The sequence below is a fragment of the Leopardus geoffroyi genome, chromosome B2 (genome assembly GCF_018350155.1).
Source record: "Leopardus geoffroyi isolate Oge1 chromosome B2, O.geoffroyi_Oge1_pat1.0, whole genome shotgun sequence".
NCBI classification, from domain to species: Eukaryota; Metazoa; Chordata; class Mammalia; order Carnivora; family Felidae; genus Leopardus; species Leopardus geoffroyi.
In genome coordinates this window covers 125,418,109-125,441,259 of record NC_059332.1, presented here as the reverse complement: position 1 = coordinate 125,441,259, position 23,151 = coordinate 125,418,109, and the positions used below count along the sequence as shown (strand labels likewise).

At 39.0% G+C, this 23,151-nt stretch overlaps 2 protein-coding genes across 20 annotated transcripts in view; one reads left to right on the top strand and one right to left on the bottom strand.

Annotated features, from left to right (window-relative positions):
* REPS1 (RALBP1 associated Eps domain containing 1) overlaps window positions 1–10,328 on the top strand; it is an 88,760-nt gene extending 78,432 nt beyond the window's left edge. For 6 of the 8 annotated variants that reach the window (XM_045499821.1, XM_045499823.1, XM_045499822.1 and 3 more), the window contains 7 exons: window positions 1,058–1,176; window positions 1,986–2,050; window positions 4,196–4,381; window positions 5,363–5,458; window positions 7,108–7,256; window positions 7,959–8,064; window positions 10,071–10,328. In XM_045499821.1, coding sequence (XP_045355777.1) covers window positions 1,058–1,176; window positions 1,986–2,050; window positions 4,196–4,381; window positions 5,363–5,458; window positions 7,108–7,256; window positions 7,959–8,064; window positions 10,071–10,139 — 790 coding nt within the window. In that variant the 3' untranslated portion in view covers window positions 10,140–10,328. The remainder of the gene's footprint in view (window positions 1–1,057; window positions 1,177–1,985; window positions 2,051–4,195; window positions 4,382–5,362; window positions 5,459–7,107; window positions 7,257–7,958; window positions 8,065–10,070) is intronic. The other 2 variants (XM_045499825.1, XM_045499824.1) reach the window with 1 other exon arrangement.
* A 1,353-nt stretch (window positions 10,329–11,681) lies between these two features.
* ECT2L (epithelial cell transforming 2 like) overlaps window positions 11,682–23,151 on the bottom strand; it is an 81,645-nt gene continuing 70,175 nt past the window's right edge. For 9 of the 12 annotated variants that reach the window (XM_045499804.1, XM_045499811.1, XM_045499808.1 and 6 more), the window contains 3 exons: window positions 22,835–22,923; window positions 13,964–14,136; window positions 11,682–12,524 (listed from right to left, as the gene is read on the bottom strand). In XM_045499804.1, coding sequence (XP_045355760.1) covers window positions 12,397–12,524; window positions 13,964–14,136; window positions 22,835–22,923 — 390 coding nt within the window. In that variant the 3' untranslated portion in view covers window positions 11,682–12,396. Of the gene's footprint in view, window positions 12,525–13,963; window positions 14,137–22,361; window positions 22,664–22,834; window positions 22,924–23,151 lie in introns of those variants that run through there. The other 3 variants (XM_045499816.1, XM_045499815.1, XM_045499813.1) reach the window with 2 other exon arrangements.

Sequence of the window (23,151 nt, the reverse complement as noted above, 5' to 3'; positions counted from 1 at the left end):
TCGTGACCTGGCCGACGTCGGACGCCCAACCGACTGCGCCACCCAGGCGCCCCCAGATTTTCTTTTAAAGCCTTGGTGGCAAGTGTCAACAATTCTGTTTTGAGATGCCATCTTTCTAGATGGCACACCCTCATGTTGGGCTACCTACCCTCCCTGAAGATCTGTGTGACATAGAACTTTTCAGACACAAATAGAAAAGGTGTGGGATAGGTTGAAGGTGGCCAGGGATTTGTCTGCAAGGGCTTAACTTAACCATCCACTAAAATCCATGGACAGGACAGGAGCATCTTTTTCCCCTTTCCTGTTATACATGCTCAGTATCCTTTGGCCACGTGCCTGGAGGATGTATAGAGAGACAAGTAACACAGAATCTCAGAAGAGCTTCTTGAGTCAAAGCCTGCTTCTTCATATAATTCTTTCTGTATATCTTAGAGTTCTCAGTCATCTTGAGTTTTATTCTCCTTTTTATCCCTATAAGTGAGGAGCAGATTGTCAGAGTCCGTGAGACTCTTTTTCAGAATACAAAAGACTTCGGTGGCAAAAAAGTGAATCTCTAGGGGGGTGTCTAAAATGAGGACAGTCCCCTATACGATGAGATGGCCTGTGGAGACACAGGAATGGTCACCTCAGATAGTTGAGCAAGATTCTGCTTCACTTTCCCAAACTTCAAACTTTAAGTAAGTTGAAAGCTAACCATATCTGAAAGTGAAGTCTCTCTTTCTTGAAAATGATTTTTCAAACTAATATTACCTTTAATGGAATGGGAAAACGATGACTAGGTTTGCAGTCTACCTTGAATTCATGTTAATAACTTTCTTTTCAGATTTTTTAAATGTATAATTATCTTTTATAATAAAAGGGTATTTGCCCCATTAAATAATTTTTTGTTTAACGTATATCAGAAAGTCTTCTCTTTATTCATTGGTATATTTGTCATACCTACTTGAGAAAATGTCACACCAGTGAGATCCTTTGCTGCTTAGCCAAGTTGAATGCTTAAAAAGAAGAAAGCTGCAATACCAGTAGCATCACGAAGTGTAATGGGTGGATTTTGTAGGTCTCATTCTGGAACGTCGCCTGATAACACTGCACCACCGCCTCCCCCTCCAAGGCCTCAGCCTTCTCATTCTAGATCATCATCTTTAGATATGAATCGGACCTTTGCAGTCACCACAGGTGGGTCAGGAGACCATAAAATCATTTGATTCTAAAGTTCATTAAAGAGCACAACATTTTATTTTCTTTTCTCTTAATATGTCTCATTTTTTTATCTGAAGAAGAGTTTTGAATTTAAAAGATGTCAAGTGAGGAATTTTTTTTTCTTAATGTGATTGAGTTAAAATGATAAAAGATGGGAACCTGAGAGACGCCACCAGAGAGTTTAAGACAACCATGTGGAGAGAGATTAAGGAGGGAAAGCTGACAGAGGAGGGAGAAGACACATAACTTACTCCAAGGTTTTAATTTCTGTATAACTGGTTGTATTGTTATTATGTTGATCAGAATAGAAAAGTTAGGACCAGGCGATGAAGATGTTCTGTTTTGGACATTATGAGTTTGGAGTGATGAGGAAAAGGGGACATAACAACAGGCTATTGGACTTGTGGGTTAAGAAAGATGGTATTATTTGGGAATCATTTACATAGAAACAGTAGAGTGAATGAAAAAAGAAAATTTGGACGTCTGCGTATTTTATAGCTGAAGAGCATTCAGAAATAGGAGAAGAAAGCCAAGATGGTATAGTATTATGGAAACAAGCATGTCACGACTGTCTCGTGCAGAGAACAAGAGAAACGAGGTCTGAGAAAGGGCCATGAGGCTTGGTTATTCAGTCCTATGTAGATAGTTTTACAGGATAGTAAATGCCTTCTAGTACTTACCAAACATTCTTACAAATCTTCATCATTTGATCACATTCACTCCACCTGTTTGTTGTACTAGCAAAGTGTGTATTTACTAAAAAGACAACTTGTGTGTTTACTCAGGACAACAACAGGCTGGGGTTGTTGCCCACCCTCCTGCAGTGCCTCCAAGGCCACAGCCCTCACAGGTAATCCTTCAGTGCTTCCATTACTGGGTGGTCTTATCTGTTAGGTGTTCACTGCTACTCTAGAATTACTTTGAAGATCAGGAATTACCTAATTGTCATTCTTTTTTTTTTTTTTTAAATGTTTATTTTTGAGACAGAGAGAGAGAGAGACACACAGAGTGTGAGCAAGGGAGGGGCAGAGAGAGAGGGAGACACAGAATCCGAAGCAGGCTCCGGGCTCCGAGCTGTCAGCACAGAGCCCCACGCGGGGCTCGAACCCACGAACCGCGAGATCATGACCTGAGCCAGAGTCAGATGCTCAACCGACTGAGCTACCCAGGCGCTCCTCTAATTGTCATTCTTAATGAACATTTCATTCAGAGAAGCTAAGTCTTGTTTGGAAGTCAAGAATAATGATTGGAGTTATCTTTTGAAAGAAGCTTAAAAGTGGACCAAATGATAATGTCTTGATAAAGGAAGGTTTAGTGGAAAGAACAACAGGTTGGGCGACAGGAGATGTCCGTTTATGTCCTGGATCTAGCAGCACATCAGTGCCCTCACTGCATCTCTCTGGCGATGTTATTCCAGCAGTAGAGGAAGTGTTAGATGACCTCTGTATCCCTGCCAGGTAGAAACTGTTTCCGTCTAATCTGTTCTAAGATTCTCGATTATAGCTGTTACTTTTATGAGACTGGCTGGCTGACTACCTTTTACGTGAATGAATTCGGTTGATTTTTTCTGGGTTAGATCCTTATAATGAAGTTGGTTATTTGAAGTTACAAAGATGGTTTCTTAGTCTTTACGAGTAAGATACTGAAATTTGAAGATTTTAGTGTGTATTTTACCTCAAGTACTAGCGAAAATATATATTGGGTTAAACTGGAAACCCAGGGAGTTGGTCACTTGATTCAAGAACCAGTCCAGCGGGGAAGACAGACCTATAAACAACAATTACAGGACAAGTGCTGCTCCAGGCGTATTTGTAAAATGCTTCGCCACAGCTTTACTAGCTAGTGAAGTCAAGGGTCACGTTGAAAAGGTGTAAGTAAAACGAAGGAAGTGAGGCTTTAAGCAAAGACTTGAGAGATGAAGTAGTGTTTCTTGGGGAGAGGGCCCTCCAATCAGAAGGAATGGCATTGCCTGGCATAATCAAGGGAAGATGAGTTAGTTCTGTGCAACCGGAGTGATGGGGAATGAAACTGTGGACACGGGGAAGGGGCAGAGCATCTCCAGATCAAGAGTTTTTCTTACAGGAGATGGAGAATTTTTAACGGATAAGCAGGGAAGAGACTGCAGGTTTATTCCTGTGTTGTCCTGTACTTCCATCACAATAAAACTGCTCACAGTGTATTTTAGTTCCTTGTTTTCTTGCTCTTATCCTGCACTAGACTATCTGCTTCATTAGGTCATGGGCCTTATTTTTTTGTTTGCTGTTATTTCCATAGTGCTTGGCCAAAAGTTAGATCCTCAATAAATGTATTTTTAGGTTGAAGATTTTAGAGGATTGCTCTGGCAGAGGAGTGGAAGAAAATTGAAGGGAAGTAATGCCAAAGTATTGGGAGAATAGTTAGAGTGGTGGTTTTCACACTTTAACGTAACCTTTTTAGAAATATGATGGAACATTGTTTTAATAAAAGTAACTTTTTTAAAGCACAAACTGTTGTGCAGTGGCCCGATTAAAAAAAAAAAGACACAAGTAGAGAATCTGGGAGTAGGGCCAGACCCTCCCTGTCCTCGGATGTACTTTCTTTGTAATAAGAATTTTGTAAAAGTATCTTTTTTTTAAATCTCCTTTAAAAACTTATTTATTCTGAGAGTGAGCGCAAGCAGGGGCCGGGGGGCAGGGAGAGGGGCGCGGGGAGAGAATCCCAAGCAGGCTCCGTGCTGTCAACACAGAGCCCAGCCGGGTTTGATCTCATGAGTCGGACGCTTAACCACCTGAGCCACCCAGCTGCCCCTGAAGGTATCTTTTTTTATTGAAAGTTTGTCATCTTAACCTTTTGAGTGTCTCAGCATGTCACTTACAGTTTTTTAGAGGCTAGATGCTACTGTAGCTCACCTCCCTGAATTTACAGGTAACAAGGTTATTTGTACAATGTATTTTCAAAGAAGGTTGCTGCCAATGATACACTAATGTGTGTTCCTCCCTCCTAAACCATCGTGCAGGCTCCTGGTCCCGTTGTGCATCGCCCAGTGGATGCCGATGGCCTAATAACTCACACTAGTACCTCACCTCAGCAGATACCAGAACAACCAAATTTTGCAGATTTCAGCCAGTTTGAAGTATTTGCTGCATCAAACGTAAATGAAGAACAAGAAGATGAAGCCGAGAAACATGCAGAGGTCTTACCGGTGAGTTTTCAAGGGCTTAGCTGATTTTCTGCTGGGAAACGCTTCCCACATTATATTCAGAAGTAGGTCTGTAAACAGAGGAACCTCTAAAAAGTAGATACTAGAATGGACATGAGTGAATAAAATATCTTCTGCTGCTGCTCTAGAGGATTTCTGTTCCCTAGGTCTGTGCTTCTTAATTTTTTTAATTGGTCTTAGACACCTGCTGGTTGCAATATAATGCTTAATAAGAATGAGAATCTGCGTGGAAGTTAGTTGTCGTGTGAAAAGATACAAACACAACCATCTGGTCATGGCTGAAACACTGCTCAGGGGCTTGCTTCTTAATGCTGAGCGTCTGATGTGTGATTTGGTGAAGATTTCCGTGTAATAAGTGGCTGTGGTTACCATAGCTACACTCCATTTGTGTGACAGTAAGTCACTTCAGTTAGACAGCAGCATTCCAGGAGATTTTGTTTAGTTCTAGTGGCAAGAACTTCTCTAGGGATTCCTGACCTCACTAAACATAAATGTGAAGTTGGAGAGACTTATTAAAGCTTCTTACAGATCCGATCCATGGGAAATTTTCTACTAGCCGCTTCTTCAAGCCTGTAACTTTCTGCCTAGCCCTGGGGCCTCTAGGTGTGTGGGCTGTGCCTCCAGGAAGGCAGGGCGAGCCTGAGGGAAAGTCCAGGTGTGCCCAGGGCATTGGGTACTCAGCTCTCTGGGGTGGAGGCATCCCCTTCCCCAACCACAAGAATTTTCCAGACTGTGCCAGGCTGCATTCTCAGCCCTCCCCTTCTCCCTCAGAGACCTGTCACCTTCCCTGCTCCCTGCCTTTCTGTAGGACAGAATAGTCATTGTACGGGGTTTTCTCAAATTCCTTATTATCAAACTGAACATTTTCTTAATATTTTACTCTCTGATTTGTTAACATATGTATTTATGCATAATTTTATACTGATTACATATAGTTAGGAATGATAATATATTCATCTCTAGGTTGAAAAAGCTTCTGATCCTGCAAGTTCTCTTCGAGTTGCCAAAACAGATAGTAAAATTGAAGAGAAGACAGCTGCTAGTGCTCCTGCCAATGTGGTAGGCGACAAGTCTTGTATAATATTGGTTATTTTGTACATATAAAATGTTATATGACGTCATTTTTACTTTGTAAGATTTTTAAACTGACAGAAATCTTAGAAATAAACTTAACTGTAGAGCAACCTAACCCCCCCACTGCCAGAACTGTAATATACTGAGTCGGTCTCAGAACAAGGTCTGCCCGTTTAAAAATTCTAGGAGATAATAGTCTGTCATCCAGTATAGACCATAGGTTCTCAGAACTCATGTTACTACATTCTTCACATGCATAAAATAGAGCTTCCTTATTGGTCACATTCAGTTTGTTTTATTGCAGTCTTAAGTGTCATAGGGAAAAATGGTCAACCCTTGAAGAATGTTATGCTCTGGGCTCTTCTTCTTGACTGTTTTGGGGATTATTTTTTCCCCAGCACATTTCATGAAAATTTCGACACACACGGTAAAGTTGAGAGAATTTTACATTACATACATCAAAAAGCCCACACTTGACCGTACCATTACCAGTTTCCTGTACTTGCATTGTCATGTATCTCTCCGTCCTTTACTACATCAGTTTTTCGTATCTGTTTTTTGCATTTCAAAGTAAATTACAGATACTGGCATATTTTTCTGTTCAGAGAAAAGTCTTGGTAATCTTTTTTTTCTGTTCTCATCCAGATATTCCCAGTAGTTATTACAGCACGTGCCTCTGAAAGTGCTTAAATTGTGCTTTCTGGACACCTTAGTTTGTACCGTATTTCTGTGATGTTTTTTAATAGTGTGTTTTTGTCAGCTCATGGCAACACTTAGCACTTAACCAAAGATAGGGCAGTTGATTCTCAATTTTTATCTATGAACAGATCAAATCAGGTTATGGTAAATGCCAAAATACCATATTTGAATCTCAGTTTCCAACAAAATGTCCACTTGTATTCAAGAGTTACAAATTACTGGGGCTCCTGGGGGGCTCAGTCGGTTAAGCGTCCGACTTCGGGGCAGGTCATGATCTCACGGTTTGTGGGTTCGAGCCCCACAGCGGGCTCTGTGCTGACAGCTTGGAGCCTGGATCCTGCCTCAGATTCTGTGTCTCCCTCTCTCTCTGCCCTCCCCGCTCATGCTGTCACATGCATGTGCGCATTCTCTCTCTCTCTCCCCCCCCAAATAAACATTTAAAAAGTTACAATTATTGTGCATTTTAGTTATGAGTTTTAAAGTATTGCCTAGCTTTCTACTTGTTTATAAATTGCTTTATTATTGATATATTTTAGTATTTTTGAGTAGGAAATCCTAGGATAATGGATACATATTTCTGGAGACTCCCTTTTATACTTATTACACAGGTATATATATTGAGCATGTTTCTTGTTAACATTTAAACTGTGAATATTATAGTTTTGAGTCAGATTTGGGACTCAAGGAACTCCTGTTGCCCTTTTTAAAAGAGTATCTTGTTAGGTACATTCACAATTGTGATGTCAGCAGCCTCTCCTATTGAAATGTAACTTAGCTGTGGTTACATCTGTATAAATTGTTTTAAAGTGGGACAGATGACTTTTAATTTTTGGAGAATAAGCAGTTTAAAGAAAGCAAATGATGTTGGTGAAGTGCTAATTAACCGTGAATGTCTTCAGGACATGCTCCTTGTTGACGGAATTCTTCTCTTCCAGAGCAAAGGCACAACACCGCTTGCGCCACCACCTAAACCTGTTCGCAGAAGATTAAAATCAGAAGATGAATTAAGGCCAGAAGTTGATGAACACACACAAAAGACCGGTGTCTTAGCTGCTGTTCTTGCATCACAGCCTTCTATTCCTAGGTAATCAGAGTAGTTCTGAAACAGATGTAATTACTCGTAACAAAAAGCACAGCAATTAAATTATCAGACTGGCTCTTTAGTTGAGCAGAGGTTCTCAGCTTCTCCTCTTTAAGCATTTTCTCTTTTATGAGCAGGTGGAATATGCTTTCCGCTTTTCCTCTTTCTATTGTTAAGTTCAATTCCATTTTAAAACCCAAACGCAAACCCTTGAGCAGATTTTTAAAAAAATTGATAGTGTAGAATAACACTAATATTTTAACTACGGTTGTCTTAGATCCAGCTGACTCAGGGGCTTGTGGGCCAAATTCATCCCATGGCCTGTTTTTGTAAGTCCCAGAACTAAGGCTTTCACATTTGTGTAAAAAAGAGAAGAGCCAAGAGAAAGGAAAAAAAAACAAAACAAAACAAGAATATGCTGCAGAAACCATATGACCCACAAATTTAAAATATTTACTGTGTGGTTGTTTACAGAAGAGGTTTGCTGATGAGTTCTACAGAAGAAGAATATTTAAAACAATAACTAATAATCAAGCTTTGATACTTTTGGCTGACCACTGAAACCAAGCAAGTGAGGTTGAGCTATGCCATTAAGGCAAAAGATGCTCTTCTACTTTCTGGATTTAGTGATAGGTCAGGGAAGAGTGAGAGAATTTAAAGATAAGAAATGAAAGTCATGTTTTCTTACCCTCTTTATCTTCTCAGGTCTGTTGGGAAAGATAAGAAAGCAATTCAGGCATCAATTAGACGCAATAAGGAAACCAACACAGTTTTGGCCAGATTGAACAGTGAATTGCAGCAACAATTAAAGGTATTCTGAATCTCTACTGGGGAACTTCCATGGACTCAAAACATCTTAGAGTTAACAGGAACTTAGAAGTGATCCAGCAATCCATAGGCTATATGGAACTTCCCAGGTAGCAAGAGAAACAAACGAGTTATCGAAAATGTTCTTTACGCCTTTGAACCTTTTCATATTAGAAGGAATTTTGCATATTCAATTCTGGTCTGATTGCCATACCCTACATATATATGGCATCACTGTTTCTGTAATATTCCTGAACTTTCATAGTGAAACCCTAGAGAGGAAATGTTGTGACCTCAGGTGTCTCCAAGATCATAGACATGGTTCTCTATGCTCTTAGTGAATTCTAAGATGATTTGAGTATTGTTAGTTTATCCTTTTATCAAAGACAGCTCAGAATCTATTAAAGGGACTCAAACAGGTCTAAAGAAATAGGAGGCTGCGGACAATTTAGATCATGTCACATGTGGAAGAGAAAAGACTAGCCTTCAGTAGAAATGCTGCTTATGGCCAGCGTGTACTCCTGTCATCTGTACTTGAGAGGAATGGGTTTGTTTTTCTTACTACTGTGATTTCTTTGAATCCCTCCAAATAAAAACTAGCCAGAATCATTTATGGTTTACCAACATTATTAAATACTCATGTCTTGTAAACCAGTGGCTCTCAAATCTTAACATGTACACAGTTAATCAGGGGTCATGTTAAAATGCAAATTCTGGTTCATATTAGGTATGGCATGGGCCTTGAGAATTCTGCATTTCTCATAAGCTTCCAGATGATGACTGTTGCTCTCAGTTCGCGTAGCAAGGTTGTAAACCACAAAGATGAGAAAAGAGTCTGTGGAAGTATAAATTGAATTATGAAATTTGTAAAATAAATGCAGAGTTAGTTCATTCCCAAAACATTCTGTTTATATCCCTCATCTAGCATTTATCACACTATCTGGAATTACTGTCTATGGCACATTTGTCTCTCTGGCCTACTAAAATGAACTCACTGAGAGTAAAGCATATTTTCTGCTCAGGGCGACCGTAATACATTGTCCAAATCAAAATACTTTTCAGAGAAAAGAGAGAGGGATGTGTTAATGTGTAGGCCAGGACATCAGAAATAAACTGGGGCTCCCCTAGATAAACTCACAACCATATTGTCTCCATCCCCAAAACCTAGCGCATGTGAGGCATTTGATAAATACCTGTGAATGAATGGTATTTTTGTACAACTCTTTGATCAAAGAAGAGATTTGCAGTCTATGGTTATGAATTTGGTCTGTTGTAAAGGAAGAATGTAAAACTGAGAACAAGCTTGCTTACCATACCTTGACGATGGAAATCTTATCAGCACATGTTTTTCTGAAGAACTAAGGAAGCCTATAGAAACATCTATATAGAAGCTATGTTAAAAATCACTTTTCTCACTATATCTGAGAACAGAAAAAGGAAGTATGATATGAAAAAGGAAGAGGTAGCTCTGGTTAAAACACGATACTATCGGGGTGATCGAGAAAAAGAAAAAACAAAGCAGGTGAGTTAGAATTTCCTGGCTGTCTGAAAAGATGGCTCAGAATCAACAGTGATTAGAAATTCTGATTGCAAAATAGATTTATTCTTGGTGAAACTGAAACTCAGATGAGGTTCAGGAGTTTTTATGACCAGATATCACCAGGAGAAAGAATCTGTTTAATTGATTCATCAGCTGTTACTGCAGGGGGTAGGTTTTATGCAAAATGCATGCATGAATAGCCATCATTTGCAAATTTTGGCTTTTCTAATAATTAAAAAACATTTTATTACCCTGATTTATTTTGTAAGAAAAAGATTTCAGTTAAGATCGTATCTTAATTTTGTGTACATTTAAAGAGACTACTTTTCTCAAGTGAGGTATCCTTTTAAAATATGAATGCCTATCCCTTCATCACAAGTTTAAATTGTTTTCTTGATGCTTAGTTGTTGTATATGTGCCTTCATTTTTGTGTACTTTGAAATATAACTTAGCTTTGCATCTTTTCTCAGGATGTTCTTGAGGAGAGAATCTCTCTGGAAGTTCAACTGGAACAACTTCGACCGTTCTCTCACCTATAAGCCAATTGCCGTTAACTGTGAACATACCCATTTTTAAGCAGTTCTGGGTCCAAGCCAATTTGGAGACCCAGACAGTCAGCTCACTGCTTAATTCAACATTGAATTTTATGATTCTGTTTTGCCCTATATGTTCACCTGTATTTAAGTATCTTTTATTTTTTAATTTCAACAATAAAAGGGTCAGGATGACTTTTTCTGGAGGTTATATTGTTTTTGTTGGCACAGCCCACTCTCCTTTACTCCGTAGCATCAGGAACTCGGAACATGGGTCCAGTGCGCTTACGTGGCCAGAACCTCACACTGATTTGATTTACAGAACGGCCTTCCCGTTTATATCTCCAGCACAGACTGAAATATTTGCAAAAGGGGAGACAAAATTAAATGAATTGTCAAGTTGTCTTTTAGGATTACATAAAGCACCTATGGGTGTTTTTGTAAAAATCTTTAAAATGAGTTTCCTACTGAATTTTTTTATTTGAAAGAACTGTATTGCATGAGGCACTCTTTAACCCTAATCAGCAGTCTTCAGGAGTCACGTGGCACTTTCAGGTTCTTCCATGTCCACTTGGGGGTCAGAATTGATCATTTCTCTTGTGAAAATGTGAGCCATTTTACCAGTAACTTAAAATTTTCGTGTGTGAGGTTTTGACTCAGCAGTCATGTAAACTTACAAGACAGCTACGAAGCCAGGCCTTTCTTATTTGTCTCCTAGAAGGGAAGGGAAAGCGTTGAAACCACCAACAACATAAGTACCGTCCACTTGCAAACATCACCATTTTTTGCATGATTTATGCACTTGACTCTCAGTTAGAAGCTTATGCTTATCAGTCACTACAGGGATTATTTTCAAGTAATAATGTTTTAAAACTTCTGAGGGCATTAATTATCACAGAATAAATGGAAATTTCTTGAGATTTCCAGTTTTACCTTCAGCTATCCTGTCCTTCATTCTTTCGCCATAGAGACAGGTTTTTTCCTATCAATGGAGCTTGTGAGGTGTGCCCTATTAAGAATGATATACTGTCTTAGAATTTGTTTTACATTATATGATAAATACATTTTGATCACATTTGTAAATTTGCATTCACTGCTGACCAACAACAGATGTTCCCTTTAATGGTTTATTCTGTCTGTCGGATCAAGATGTTAAGCTGCATGGATATATCATGACAGAATCAAAGTGTGATTTTACACTAATAAAACAGCACAATATTTAACTTCTGTATATTTTTTAACAAGAATTTAAGTTTTCAAGAATTAGAAGGAATCTGTGTGTTTATTAAAGATGTTTAATATAGCCCAGTTCACAATCCTAGACTGTACTAGTAGATTTTATTATTATCTTAAAGGAGAATATGAAACAGGAAAGTGACAACTGAAAGCTTCCAATATTAATATCTACTTTAAGTGAAAAATATTATTACTGCATACATCAGCAAAAGTTTCCAGGTAGCTAACAGGTTATGGCTTCAGTTTGTTAAATAATTGAATGAAGGCCTTTTAAAGACACAGAAAACTACTCAACACCTATTTTGCTGTTTCTCTTAAAACAGAATTGTCTTACTTCCTTTATTTTTGTTTCTTAAATGTTTTTTTTTTTCCCCCACCAGCCTTCTAATTTAACAATGTCTAATTTAACTTTTTAAAACTTACTTGGTAGGTCTAAAATTTTAATTTTGAAGCCAAAGAAAGAAAGAAAGAAAGAAAATTTTGAAGTTTGCAACCAAAAAACACTTAAGAGTCACAGAAAACTTTTTAGTGCTTGGTAGTGGTTTGTTTTTAATGCTCTCTGGAGGACTACATTCATATTAAGGATATAGACGACAAGTTTTTAAGTTATTTATATTACTTATACACACTTCTAAATCAATTATATCATGAAAATTTATAAAGATATGATAAGTCACCAACAAAATATTTCTCTAAACTGATCATTTAAAAAACGCTTTTTATTCCAATTTTGTTTTTCATTAGATCACAAAATAAAACTTTCAAATTAATCAAAATAATATTGTCTATGAAAATAACTACCAAAAGAAGTGCTTCAAAATTTTGGACTCAAATTGTTACTGTACATTTCACATAGTTGAACATGGACAATAAAGCTTAAAAGTTAGGAGGGACTAAAGTCCCTAGGGATCATCCTAGTTCGTTCTCCTATCATCCGTGACAAATCGTCATTCTGCTTCCTGGTGGATCTTCTGGAATAGAAAATACATTGTGTTTGCCAGGGAGAATTAGCACCCAGAATGTTTTCTCACTTGTCCAAACTGCTTTTGATGGCATGTTGGAGTGCTGACAACCATAGGAATTTGTCATCCCCAGCCTCTGTAGCACAAATCCATTCACGTTTTGGACCTTGAACAATAAATGCATTCCTGATATCTGTAACAATATTTGAGGTATACTAATTAATGTTGGCAGGTCACAATCAAAATGTTTTAAAATTCAAGAATTGACCAAGTCACTTTGAGAATTTTTTGAAAACTAAAAAGGGATTCCAACAAATACAAATCCAGTTTAGAATATAAGTTCCTAAAAATACTGAATAATTTAGATATCTAAGATAACTTTTGTCTTTGTAATTGTTCAATTATAGTTAGCAGTTAGTTTTAAAGACTAAATGGTAGATGATGTAATGTTCCTTAATTTTTTGTCTCGGCCACTCCAGAAGAACCGGAATCAGTAAGGTCTGCACTAAGAGCTGGTGCAGGTAGAGATGTGAGACCTAGGCCTGCACCACGCTGGTATGAAGGCCGGTGTCAGAATTAAGCCAGTTACATACTTGAGTGCCAACCGCCTAGCAGGTTATAGAATGATGTTTTGACACAGGGAAGAGCTTACTAAGGGGAGGTGAAAGCAGACATCCTACCCTCCTTAACCATTCCCGGTGATTATAGACAGCTTAACTCAGGTTATCTGAGTTTGTCTTCTAGGTGGAAATATTTATTTTCACCTTTGGTGTTCATCTTTTTTCAGGCTCAGATTTAAAATGGGGCTAACACTAATGGGAAGCATCCCTTTTAATTGAGTTCCTTCTCTAAGATCTTGGTTCCAGCTTTATCCTTACGTCCTGCCTTGACATGCAGTGAAAAATATTGGCCAGATTGTCGGGCCTCATAGAAATCGAGGAAAGAGAAAGATCCTTTTAAGCTTGGGAAGTAGAGTGCAGGATAATAACTAAAAATAGGCACAGTAGTGTTTTTAAGGAGGATTTCTTTTTGTAACAGACGATAGTTCTATTGAGGTTATTAATGAATGAAATGTTTGTTACTAAACATCCTTTGCAAATCTGTTAATTACAGAAGAACTTTCAACTTGAATATGAATTTAAGGAATAAAAGGTGCACAGATCTGTAATAATCACTTAGTCCTAGTGGAATGGGAATGTAGGTAGACATCTAAAATAGTAGCAAGTATAGGCAGTGTAGAGTCCTAGTAAAATGGAAAAGTGATGGATAATAATCTAAAATTGTAGCATTTACAAGAAGTGGCCAGTAGTGGTTATGAGGACTCCAGCTCTCCTGTCAATTGCTTCAAAGAACTCAAGATGATGTTCGTTCATGCCTCCCTTTGTGATTTTTGAAATTGTTTTCCTAATAGGTAGGGTGCACATCTGAAAATGCAAGCATTCCTTTCTTTTGCTATTTCTAATAGATGAAAGTTTACATTAATGAAACCTAAAAAACATTTGGATAATTATCAGCAAACTTGCAAATTAAAATCCCAGTCCTTTTCCCACTTTTATATTTTCATAGTTAATGAGCATTATATAATACAGTTTTCTGAAGGTATTTAACTCTTGGAAGAAAAAGAATACATACATTTGGAATCTGGAATATCCTCTACAAGTAACCTATGAAGAGCCACCGACGCAATGAACTGGTAGGTTGATTTTGAAGTCCTTTCAAACGGAGTATGAGATGTGCCCCGACTCGAAACGAGTAGTGCATCATTGAAGAGAAAAAGACTGAGATCACGGGTGTGTTCATAGGTCCTGTGTTAAAAGTGAAGGAGGATTATGTATACATACATACATGCTTTGTTACACAACTCATCATCTTTGCATTGATAAGCCAGTTGTCAAGGCTTTTGCCCACTGCAGACCTTCGGAATGGCTGGTTGAAGTTCTGTGTGGTCCCTTCTGTCTCTCAGATGTGAATAGTCCCTCCTGTCTCTCAGACCAGGGCTGTGGGTGGGCCTCAAGGTGCCTTGATGGAATGGTCTGAACTTACTCATTGGCCAAATGGTCAATCAGTGTGGGGCAAATGGACGTTGAACTCTTCCTCCTTTATGACATGAATCGTGCAAAAGCTGTGTTTTCAAACTTCGGTCAAGTTGGGTATTTTAATGTTTGAAGTATTTGGGTAATCGGGAAAGTAAGTGTTTGGTTTCATCTTTAAGGGTAACAACAGTTTGGGGTAGAGAAAAACACAAGAACCAGTGTGGCACAAGGTGTCTTAAGCGCAAAGCAGGGACAAATGCGTTGAACTCCTAGGTAGGAAATTCGAATTTCTCTAATTTTGATTGGAGGGAAATCAATAGATGGTACACTTCATCGGTATGAAAGGTTAAGCGGCTCTTCATTTTCACTGAGATTGCTGCGATGGTTTATCAACAGGCAATACGTGATGTCCACCCCCGTCTCTGACCCCCTTTGCTGTTGTGTTGCTGGAGCCGGGTCTCTGTGTCTGGTAGGTGCCAGTGTGCTCTAGTAGGACTTCTCAGCAGAGAATCAAGCAACGGGTTGGGGAAGAACCAGGGGAGCCGCACCTCCCCCCCCAAACACAGTGTCCCCGGCGTCCCCCTCCCCACACACCAGGAGTGGCTAAGTGAAGCTGGCTCAGGGTTTTACGGAAGGATAATCAAAAACCTTTCTTCTCTTAGAACCATCGAGCAATCCTCAGTTACTCCAAGAAAGGGAGCCACTTTACAGGCTTGATGTTCACAGGAAGTCTCTTCGTTTTTTATCTCAACCATCTTTGTTTAATTTTTAAATTGTCTATGAACATCCACATCAAGTTTTACATAAATGCTAAGGTGACATCAGTCCATACCCTTGGTTTTTTTAAGTGTACTTTTTTGGTCACTTTTTCTTTTTGCTTGGCTCCCTCCTCCCTACATTCAATTCATCCAAGTTACCAAGCTAATACCTGGCTTTCTTCATTTTCTTCCCCCGCTCAGGTAATCACATGCATATGCACGAATATACACATCTTTTTATAGATAGGTTGCCATTATTTTACAAAAATGGAAATATTAGTCACACTTTTTTCCTGCTTTTGTCCACAATGGAAATCACTTCAAGTTAACTGGCATGGCTTTAATTTATCCTTTTTAATGGCCAACTAATACTTTATGGTGTGGGTAGCCCTTTTGATGCACATTGGTTTTGTTTATAGGCCTGGGTCTTTTTCCTCCCTTCCCTTTCTCTCTCCTTCCTTTCACTAGTTCTTTGTTGTCACTATGAGCAGTGTTCCAATAAACCGATCTTTACATGTAAACAAATCCCTTACATGCTGTTATTTCTATCAGATAGGTTTTAGGGGGTTGGATTGATTGGTCACAGGGTTTATGTATTTTTATCGAAAACTTCCAGATTGCTGTCCCTAAAAGCTGCTATAATTACCATTTAGAATCTATTTTATACAATGGTTCTGGCTTGTACATAGCACAAACTTTTTTTTTTAACATTTTTATTTATTTTTGAGAGAGGGTGAGGGAGGGGCAGATGGGGGGTGGGGACAGAGGATCCAAAGCAGGCTCTGCGCTGACAGCAGCAAGCTCCATACGGAGCTCAAACCCATGAACCGTGAGATACGACTTGAGCCGAAGTTGGACGCTCAACTAACTGAGCCACCCAGGCACACCTCGTGGTCCAAACTTTAATGTCCATCGAAATTGCCTGGAGAATTGTGTTAAAATGCAAATTTTAGTGCCGTAGAGCTACAGTAGCCTGTGAGTTTCTACATTTCTAAAATCTAATAGGTTTTCAGCTCATCTAATAGATGATGCTGATGTGCAGACCACATTTTGAACAGTGAAGCATTTAAATGATTTATTGGTTACAACCACGTCAAGCTAGGCAAAGGACTGGTTCCGGGAGTTAGACATTTTTTAAGGAGTACTATGCTTCAGATTCAGCTTTTTGGAGAGTATTAGGAAATATAGGTTGTGTTAGATGTGTGGGTAAATAGAAGAGCTGTGGTCACCCAACCGTAAGCCAGCTTTTTCTTTTTCACACATTCCCTTCCCATTTCTATGTGATTATGATTTAGGCTGGAAGGAGTTGGGGTGCTTGCAAGAAACAATATTCTAGGTCAAGTTGATAGGGTATTCTGACAAGAGGGGTGAGGGAGAGAGGAAGCAGGAAAGGCAGGAGATAACATTTATACAAAGTCTGTATGTAATGGTCTACATGTGGTGAATGACCACTTTAAATAGGTAAAGAACACCCATATTCTTGCCCTTTTTTGGCGTTCATTTTACCATATTACTGATAACAATTAATTTTCCTATCATAACCAGTTTAGAAAAATGTTCAAAGCTATAATAAAATTTTTCTGTTTTATCTCAATTATCAGAGAACGTGCATACAAGTTTGATTTAAAGAAGTGGCTTTGAAAGGAGTGTCTGCTTTGGTAAATGATCACTTTTTACCTTTGGAAGGGGTAATATTGAAAGTGGAGGTAAATGAAAGAATTCCAGTTTTGTGACCCACTTGGAGCAGGTGAGTGGTTAGGTGGCCCAGGGAAGGAAAGGAGCGGGCACATTAACTCGTAGTTGAGGCCACTTGTAATCAGAGGACATGAACAGGGAAACAGGCTTGAAAACGCACAAAGAGGCTTCTGTTATTTCAGTCTGATTTATGAGAATGCTGTTTAAAATACAGTAAAACCTTGGATTGTGAGTGACGTTCTGCGAGTGTTCCGCAAGACGAGCAAACATTTCTAAACAGTTTTAACTTGGTAAATAATGTCTACGTGACGCCGAACATCACACAATCACAACTGAGCCCAGGGTTCTTGAAATTCGCTTTGATATAAGTGCTTTGGATTACAAGCATGTTTCTGGAATGAATTATACTCGCAAACCAAACTTTTACTCTCTCTATATACCTGAGTTCTATCTAGAAAGGTTTCAAAGCCATTTACTAAATTAAGCCCCTCAAGATCAACAGTTTTCATCCAGACAAGAAACACCAGAACTTTTTTTTTTTAACGTAACAATTCCTCTACATATATAAAAGTAAATAATTTCATCTTTCATATTGACATAATAGCGGCTAAAGTGGAAACTATGGATCCCAGTAGGGTTTCAGATAGCCACTTCTGCTCATACTGAAAAGAACCAACCCTAAGGGGTAGAGTTTTTCCTCTAAACTTGGATAGAATTTCTTTTCTTACTCAGAAGTAGGTCAAATGACTCAGCAAAAATGTAACAGCTCTGTTCTAGTTTAAATTCCTAACATCATCCTAGAAGTGTTTTGTTGTTTATTGTATTAGACGGCCAAAGCTACCAACTACCCAACTACTATAAATACATAAAACCTTCAAAGGAATTTTCAGAATACAACCTCGGGCACGAACAGACAACTGAGCCATTGGTTCTGTGAGCTGACCTGAGCCAAAACTGTCGCTCCCATACATCCACACTCTGACTTGAGGGTTGTGTGGCTTTTTGAGTTTCCAGAATAAGAATCAGTTCAGAGTCCCGTATCCCTGGGAAGTCCCCAAAACACAGTGGCCCTGGTAAATGACTGTAGGTCTTTTGGGGTAAGGCTAAAAAGGAAAGTTTACAATCTATATTGGCAGTGTAATAGGGTTTTTCCAAGTCCCAAGAGGACTTGGTCTGAGAAGTGGATGGCTCCATTTAGTGATTCAAGGCCATGCCACTATTCGCCAGTCCTAGAAGGCTCCACCTTTGGGCACCTTTGCATCAAGGTAGGAAAGAGGGAAGGAAAGAAAAAAAAAAAAAAAAGTCTATTTAAAAACCAGCAGGCTTAAAGTCACATAAATGAAAATTGGCGTTTCTGGAAAAAACTATATTATAAAAGTTCCAAATTCCATAATGTATTATAAAAGCTTAACATATCCCAAAACTCTGTGGGCGATATCCACAGAGGTACAAACAATAACCCCAAATTTCCTAACTCGAAAATGACTCTCTGATTTCATCTCTACCCCCTGAGGAAATTTTTTCACTTACGGTGCAAATATTTACTTATTTTTTCTGTGTCACAGCTCTTGTTTATTCGTTGTTTCATACCTGCTGCTCAGGTGGTGAGTTTATTATGAGGAAGGTTAATTCATCTTTCCACCTGCTGGTCTAATCAGTAGGAGCACTGAGACCTGGTTTTGAGTTTCAGACCAGCACCTCTTCAGCCTCAAACAAGTTAAATCCAGATTCCCGCCCGTAACTTGGTTCCAGTCCTACTTGCTTCACCAAGTGATTGTAATGAGTATATCAAATGAGAAAATTTAAAGTATACAATAAATTATAGGGGTGCCTGCCTGGCTCAGTCAGAGGAGTGTGCGACTCTTGATCTTGGGGTCATTAGTTCAAGCCCTGTGTTGAGTGTAGATATAGATTGATGGTGGATAGATGATAGATAGATAGATAGATAGCATTAATGAAATATAGTAAATTATAAAAGCTTATACTCATGTGAGTCAGTATAAATATCAGCAGTTTCCTCTGATTAGAAATCCCTGATGGAAGTCATAGGAATGGGATTTCTTGGGTTTCATGTGACTTTCCAAAATGATAGTAAAGTTTCAGGTTAAATATTCTGTAATATCTTCTGGAATATGAAACTATCTTGTATTTAATTTCAGCTGTTGATGTAAAATTCTATGTACATTTGTTGCTTGGCAAATCACTGAGATAGTGCCTATTGAAATATACATGTACCTCATAATTAGAGTATAAAATAATTTGGTATCCTCTCGTTATCCTCAAAATGTACTCTCGGTTGTCCAAATACTGAAGACAAGCCTAAATTCTAAACATTGAGACATCTGGTTTCTGGTTGGACATGTCAAAAAGCTTGGAAGTCCTAACTTCACCCTCACAACAAACAAGAAGCTAAAAACCTCAGAATCAGCCACTCTTCTTAGACCCATCAAAGAATTGAGGTCATAAGGTAAACCAGCCACCCAAAAGCTGGGGAGACACACTGTTAAGGGAATCACCGCTTACTGGAAGCAGAAACTCCCTGAGGGAGCAGCATCAGGAAAGAATATTTAAAAGATAATTGACTAACTGCTAGAGACAGTGTGAACTAGTTTAAGAGATTAGGAACGCCTGGAAGCCTAGCCTTAGGGGAACATTCTGTCCCCACTTGCATGAATTTGAAAGTTGCAGGAATTGTACTTTCAGGAGCCCCACCAGGTTCTCACTGTAAAATCGAGAGAAAAATCTTTTCATTCTTCCAGATGGGGAAGGGAAAAGTAACTTTTCTGAAACATGCCCAAAGAGTTCTCTTCTCCTTAACAAAGGACTGCCTTCAAGGGAAACTATTTTTATCAGAATCGAACCAACATGGGGGAGGGAAACTTGTACCTCCAGCTCCTTCTCAGTTTCCTGTGTCAGTAGAGGGGCACCAAAATGAAACAAAACAAAACAGAAAACAAGACTGAGAAGCACTTCTGAAGGTCCTAGCCTAGGGACACAGCTCACTAAAAAAAACGAAGACCTCATCAGAAGACTATAGAACTCTTCCCCTCCCCTCCCCTCCCCTTCCTTCCGTTTGACTACCACATCCATAGGACTCCTTATAACGACAGGGATTATAGCTAAAAAGAACTAGAAGGTTCAGACCTTATTTAAGAGATCTCTAGGTGGGGCGCCTGGGTGGCGCAGTCGGTTAAGCGTCCGACTTCAGCCAGGTCACGATCTCGCGGTCTGTGAGTTCGAGCCCCGCGTCAGGCTCTGGGCTGATGGCTCAGAGCCTGGAGCCTGTTTCCGATTCTGTGTCTCCCTCTCTCTCTGCCCCTCCCCCGTTCATGCTCTGTCTCTCTCTGTCCCAAAAATAAATAAAAAACGTTGGAAAAAAATTTAAAAAAAAATGTGCTTAAAGAGATCTCTAGGGAAACTCAGTGACAAAAGGGGAGACAAAAACAAGAACACCAGAATTAACTGTAGCTTCTGACACCACAGCTACAACAAACAGTAAGCACAGGCTAACCTCTAGCCAGATAAACATAACACCTCACACCAAAGACCTATTTACCTCATTTCCTTTCACCCAATATATCTAGCTTTCAAGAAAAATTACAAATCTTGCTAAGAGGAGAGAAAACAGTTTGATAAAGCAAGTTTTAGAACCAGACTCACATGGCAGGGATGATGTTGGAATTATTAGACAGAAATTTTAAATGTTTATGATAAAGTAAGGACCCTAATGAAAAAAAAGTGGACAACATGCAACAAAAGAACAGATGGGTAATATGAACAAAAAAATGGAAACCCCCCAAAATAAAATTGCAGAAATTGAAAACACTGAAATGGAAATGAATAATGCCTTTGATGGGCTCATTAGCAGATGGGACATAGCTGAGGAAAGAATCAATGAGCCTGAAGGTACATCAATAGAAACTTACCAAACTTAGAAGCAAAGAGAAAAAAGACTGAAAAAGGAATAGACTCTCCAAGAAATGTGGGACAATTACAAAAGATGTACATATATCTAATGGGAAAAGACGATGGAGAATAAAGAGAAAGGAACAGAAGAAGTATGTGAAGTGATGATGGCTGTGAATTTTACAAAATTATTGACAGACACCAAGCCACAGATCCAGGAAGTTTATAGAATACCACGCAGGGTAAATACCAAAAAAATCTACACAGGCATATTATATTCAAAGTCCAGAAAATCAAAGACAAAGAAAAAATCTTGAAAGAACCCAGAGAACAAAAACAAAACAAAAAAAACACCTTACCAAAGACGAACAACGGTGACATTGGATGTCTGTTCAGAAACCATGCGAGCAAGAAGAGAGTACAGTGGAATAAGCATTTAAAGAAAAAAAAAAAACAAAACAAAACCCAGCAACCCAGAATTCTGTAGCCAGCAAAATTATCCTTCAAAAGTGAAAGTTTATCAGACAAACAAAAATTGAGGAAATTTATTGCCAGTAGACCTTCCTAGCAAGAAACGTTAAAAGACGGTCTTTAGAGAAAAGGTAAATTATGTAGGTCAGAAACTCAGACTTACATAAAGACAGAGTGTCACCTTCATGAGTACATGAAGGTAAAATAAATTCTAATAATAAAAAATTGGAATAATCCCTAGCATGTCTCCTACTACACCAATATGTTCAAAATTGCTGGTTTGCTAGCTAGTTTCCTTCCGTCACTGCAGCTCACTTCTAACATTACCAAACAAAATCAACAAAACGAAACAAAAACACTGTGACCATGACAAAAGTGATGCAATTGTGTAATTTGATTTTCATTTAGAGTCATTCCAGGTAGGAATAGAGGTGAGAGGATTGGGTTTCTTCCAACCATCACCTCCCCCCCCACCCCCCACCCCCCCCACCCCGACCCCCACACACTGACCTATGCCTTTGGGAAACATTCACTGAAATATTCATTGAAATGACAGGCAAATCCATTTTTATTTCTTTTGTTGAAATCGGACAAATTAAGGGAGTTGATGTCTCTCCAGTTTGGTTGCTGTTTGTTGGTTTCTCATCTTTGCCATTAATACTAAGAACATAGTTGTGCGAATAATTTTCCAAAGCAGGGATCAGTAAATTATGACCCCACTTGTTTTATAAATAAACTTTTATCGTCACACAGCCACACTGGTTCATTTATGTGCTCTATTGTCTATGAAGACTGTATGATTTATGTATTGGATCATTATGTTGCTGCTTCTGTGCTGCAACGGTGAAGTTAGTAGTTGCCACGGGATATTTACTATCTGACCCTTTACTGAAAAAGTTTGCCCATCCTTGTTCTTTTTTTTCCTCAAATCTTTATTTATTTATTTTGAGAGAAAGAGGGAGAGTGGGGGGGAGGGGCAGAGAGAGAGGAAGAGAAAGCGAAGCCCAACCAGGCTCTGCGCTGCTATCCTGGAACCCACCGCAGGACTCAAACCCATGAACCGTGAGATCGTGACCTGAGCCGAAATCAAGAGTCGGGAGCTTAACGGGCTGAGCCACCCAGAGGCGCCCCATCCTTGTTCTAAAGGAGGAAAGGGGGTGCTAGCTTATGGAAATTAGCACCCTCCCATCTTCTGTTCTTACACTACTGTGAGGTGCAGAACAGATACAGTGGGCCCTCAATACAATGGTGGTTCCTTGGTGAGACCTTTTTAATACTAACCTCAATAACTATCTGAGGATAATTAACTGGCCTTCTCTTTCTTATAGTTGAGCAAATCACGGGTGTGATACCCACCACTTGGATCTCCTTTCAGCAGGGAAGTGACCAACCTTCAGAATTCCTGCTTCTATGCAGTTTGTGGTTCTGGCAGAGACCATGTATTTTCTCCCATTCTATCCAGTAGCTGCCTGGAATGTGAGTAAGTGAGTAAAGCACCTTACATCATCTCGGAGGAATGTGTGTGTAAGTTTTCAGTACAGCACAAAGATTTGTTGTAAACTTATGTCAGACCTTGTACTCAATCCCAGATACAAGGTGAGCAACTCACAGTCACAGCCTTAGGATAGTTCAATGCTTACCTTAAAGAGAAACTTACTGCCTCATCACAGCAGTGAAGCTGGGCTACATCTTGGACCCTAATCAGATATCTGTTTTCCTCTGATAGAGTCTGTGAAATAAAAAACAAAATTAGACACATTCATAAATTTGTAGAAAATAGAAGTCCCACTACTGCAGAACCATTTGATATCCTGCACACTGTTGAGTAGAACTCAGTTCAATTATGAAAAAGTGAGTGTTTTTACTATTAACAAAACAGGCTTTCGTTAGACCACAGAATTGACCATGAAAACTATATTCTGAGGGTGTTATCTAATCTTCAATTTTTAATTTTTTT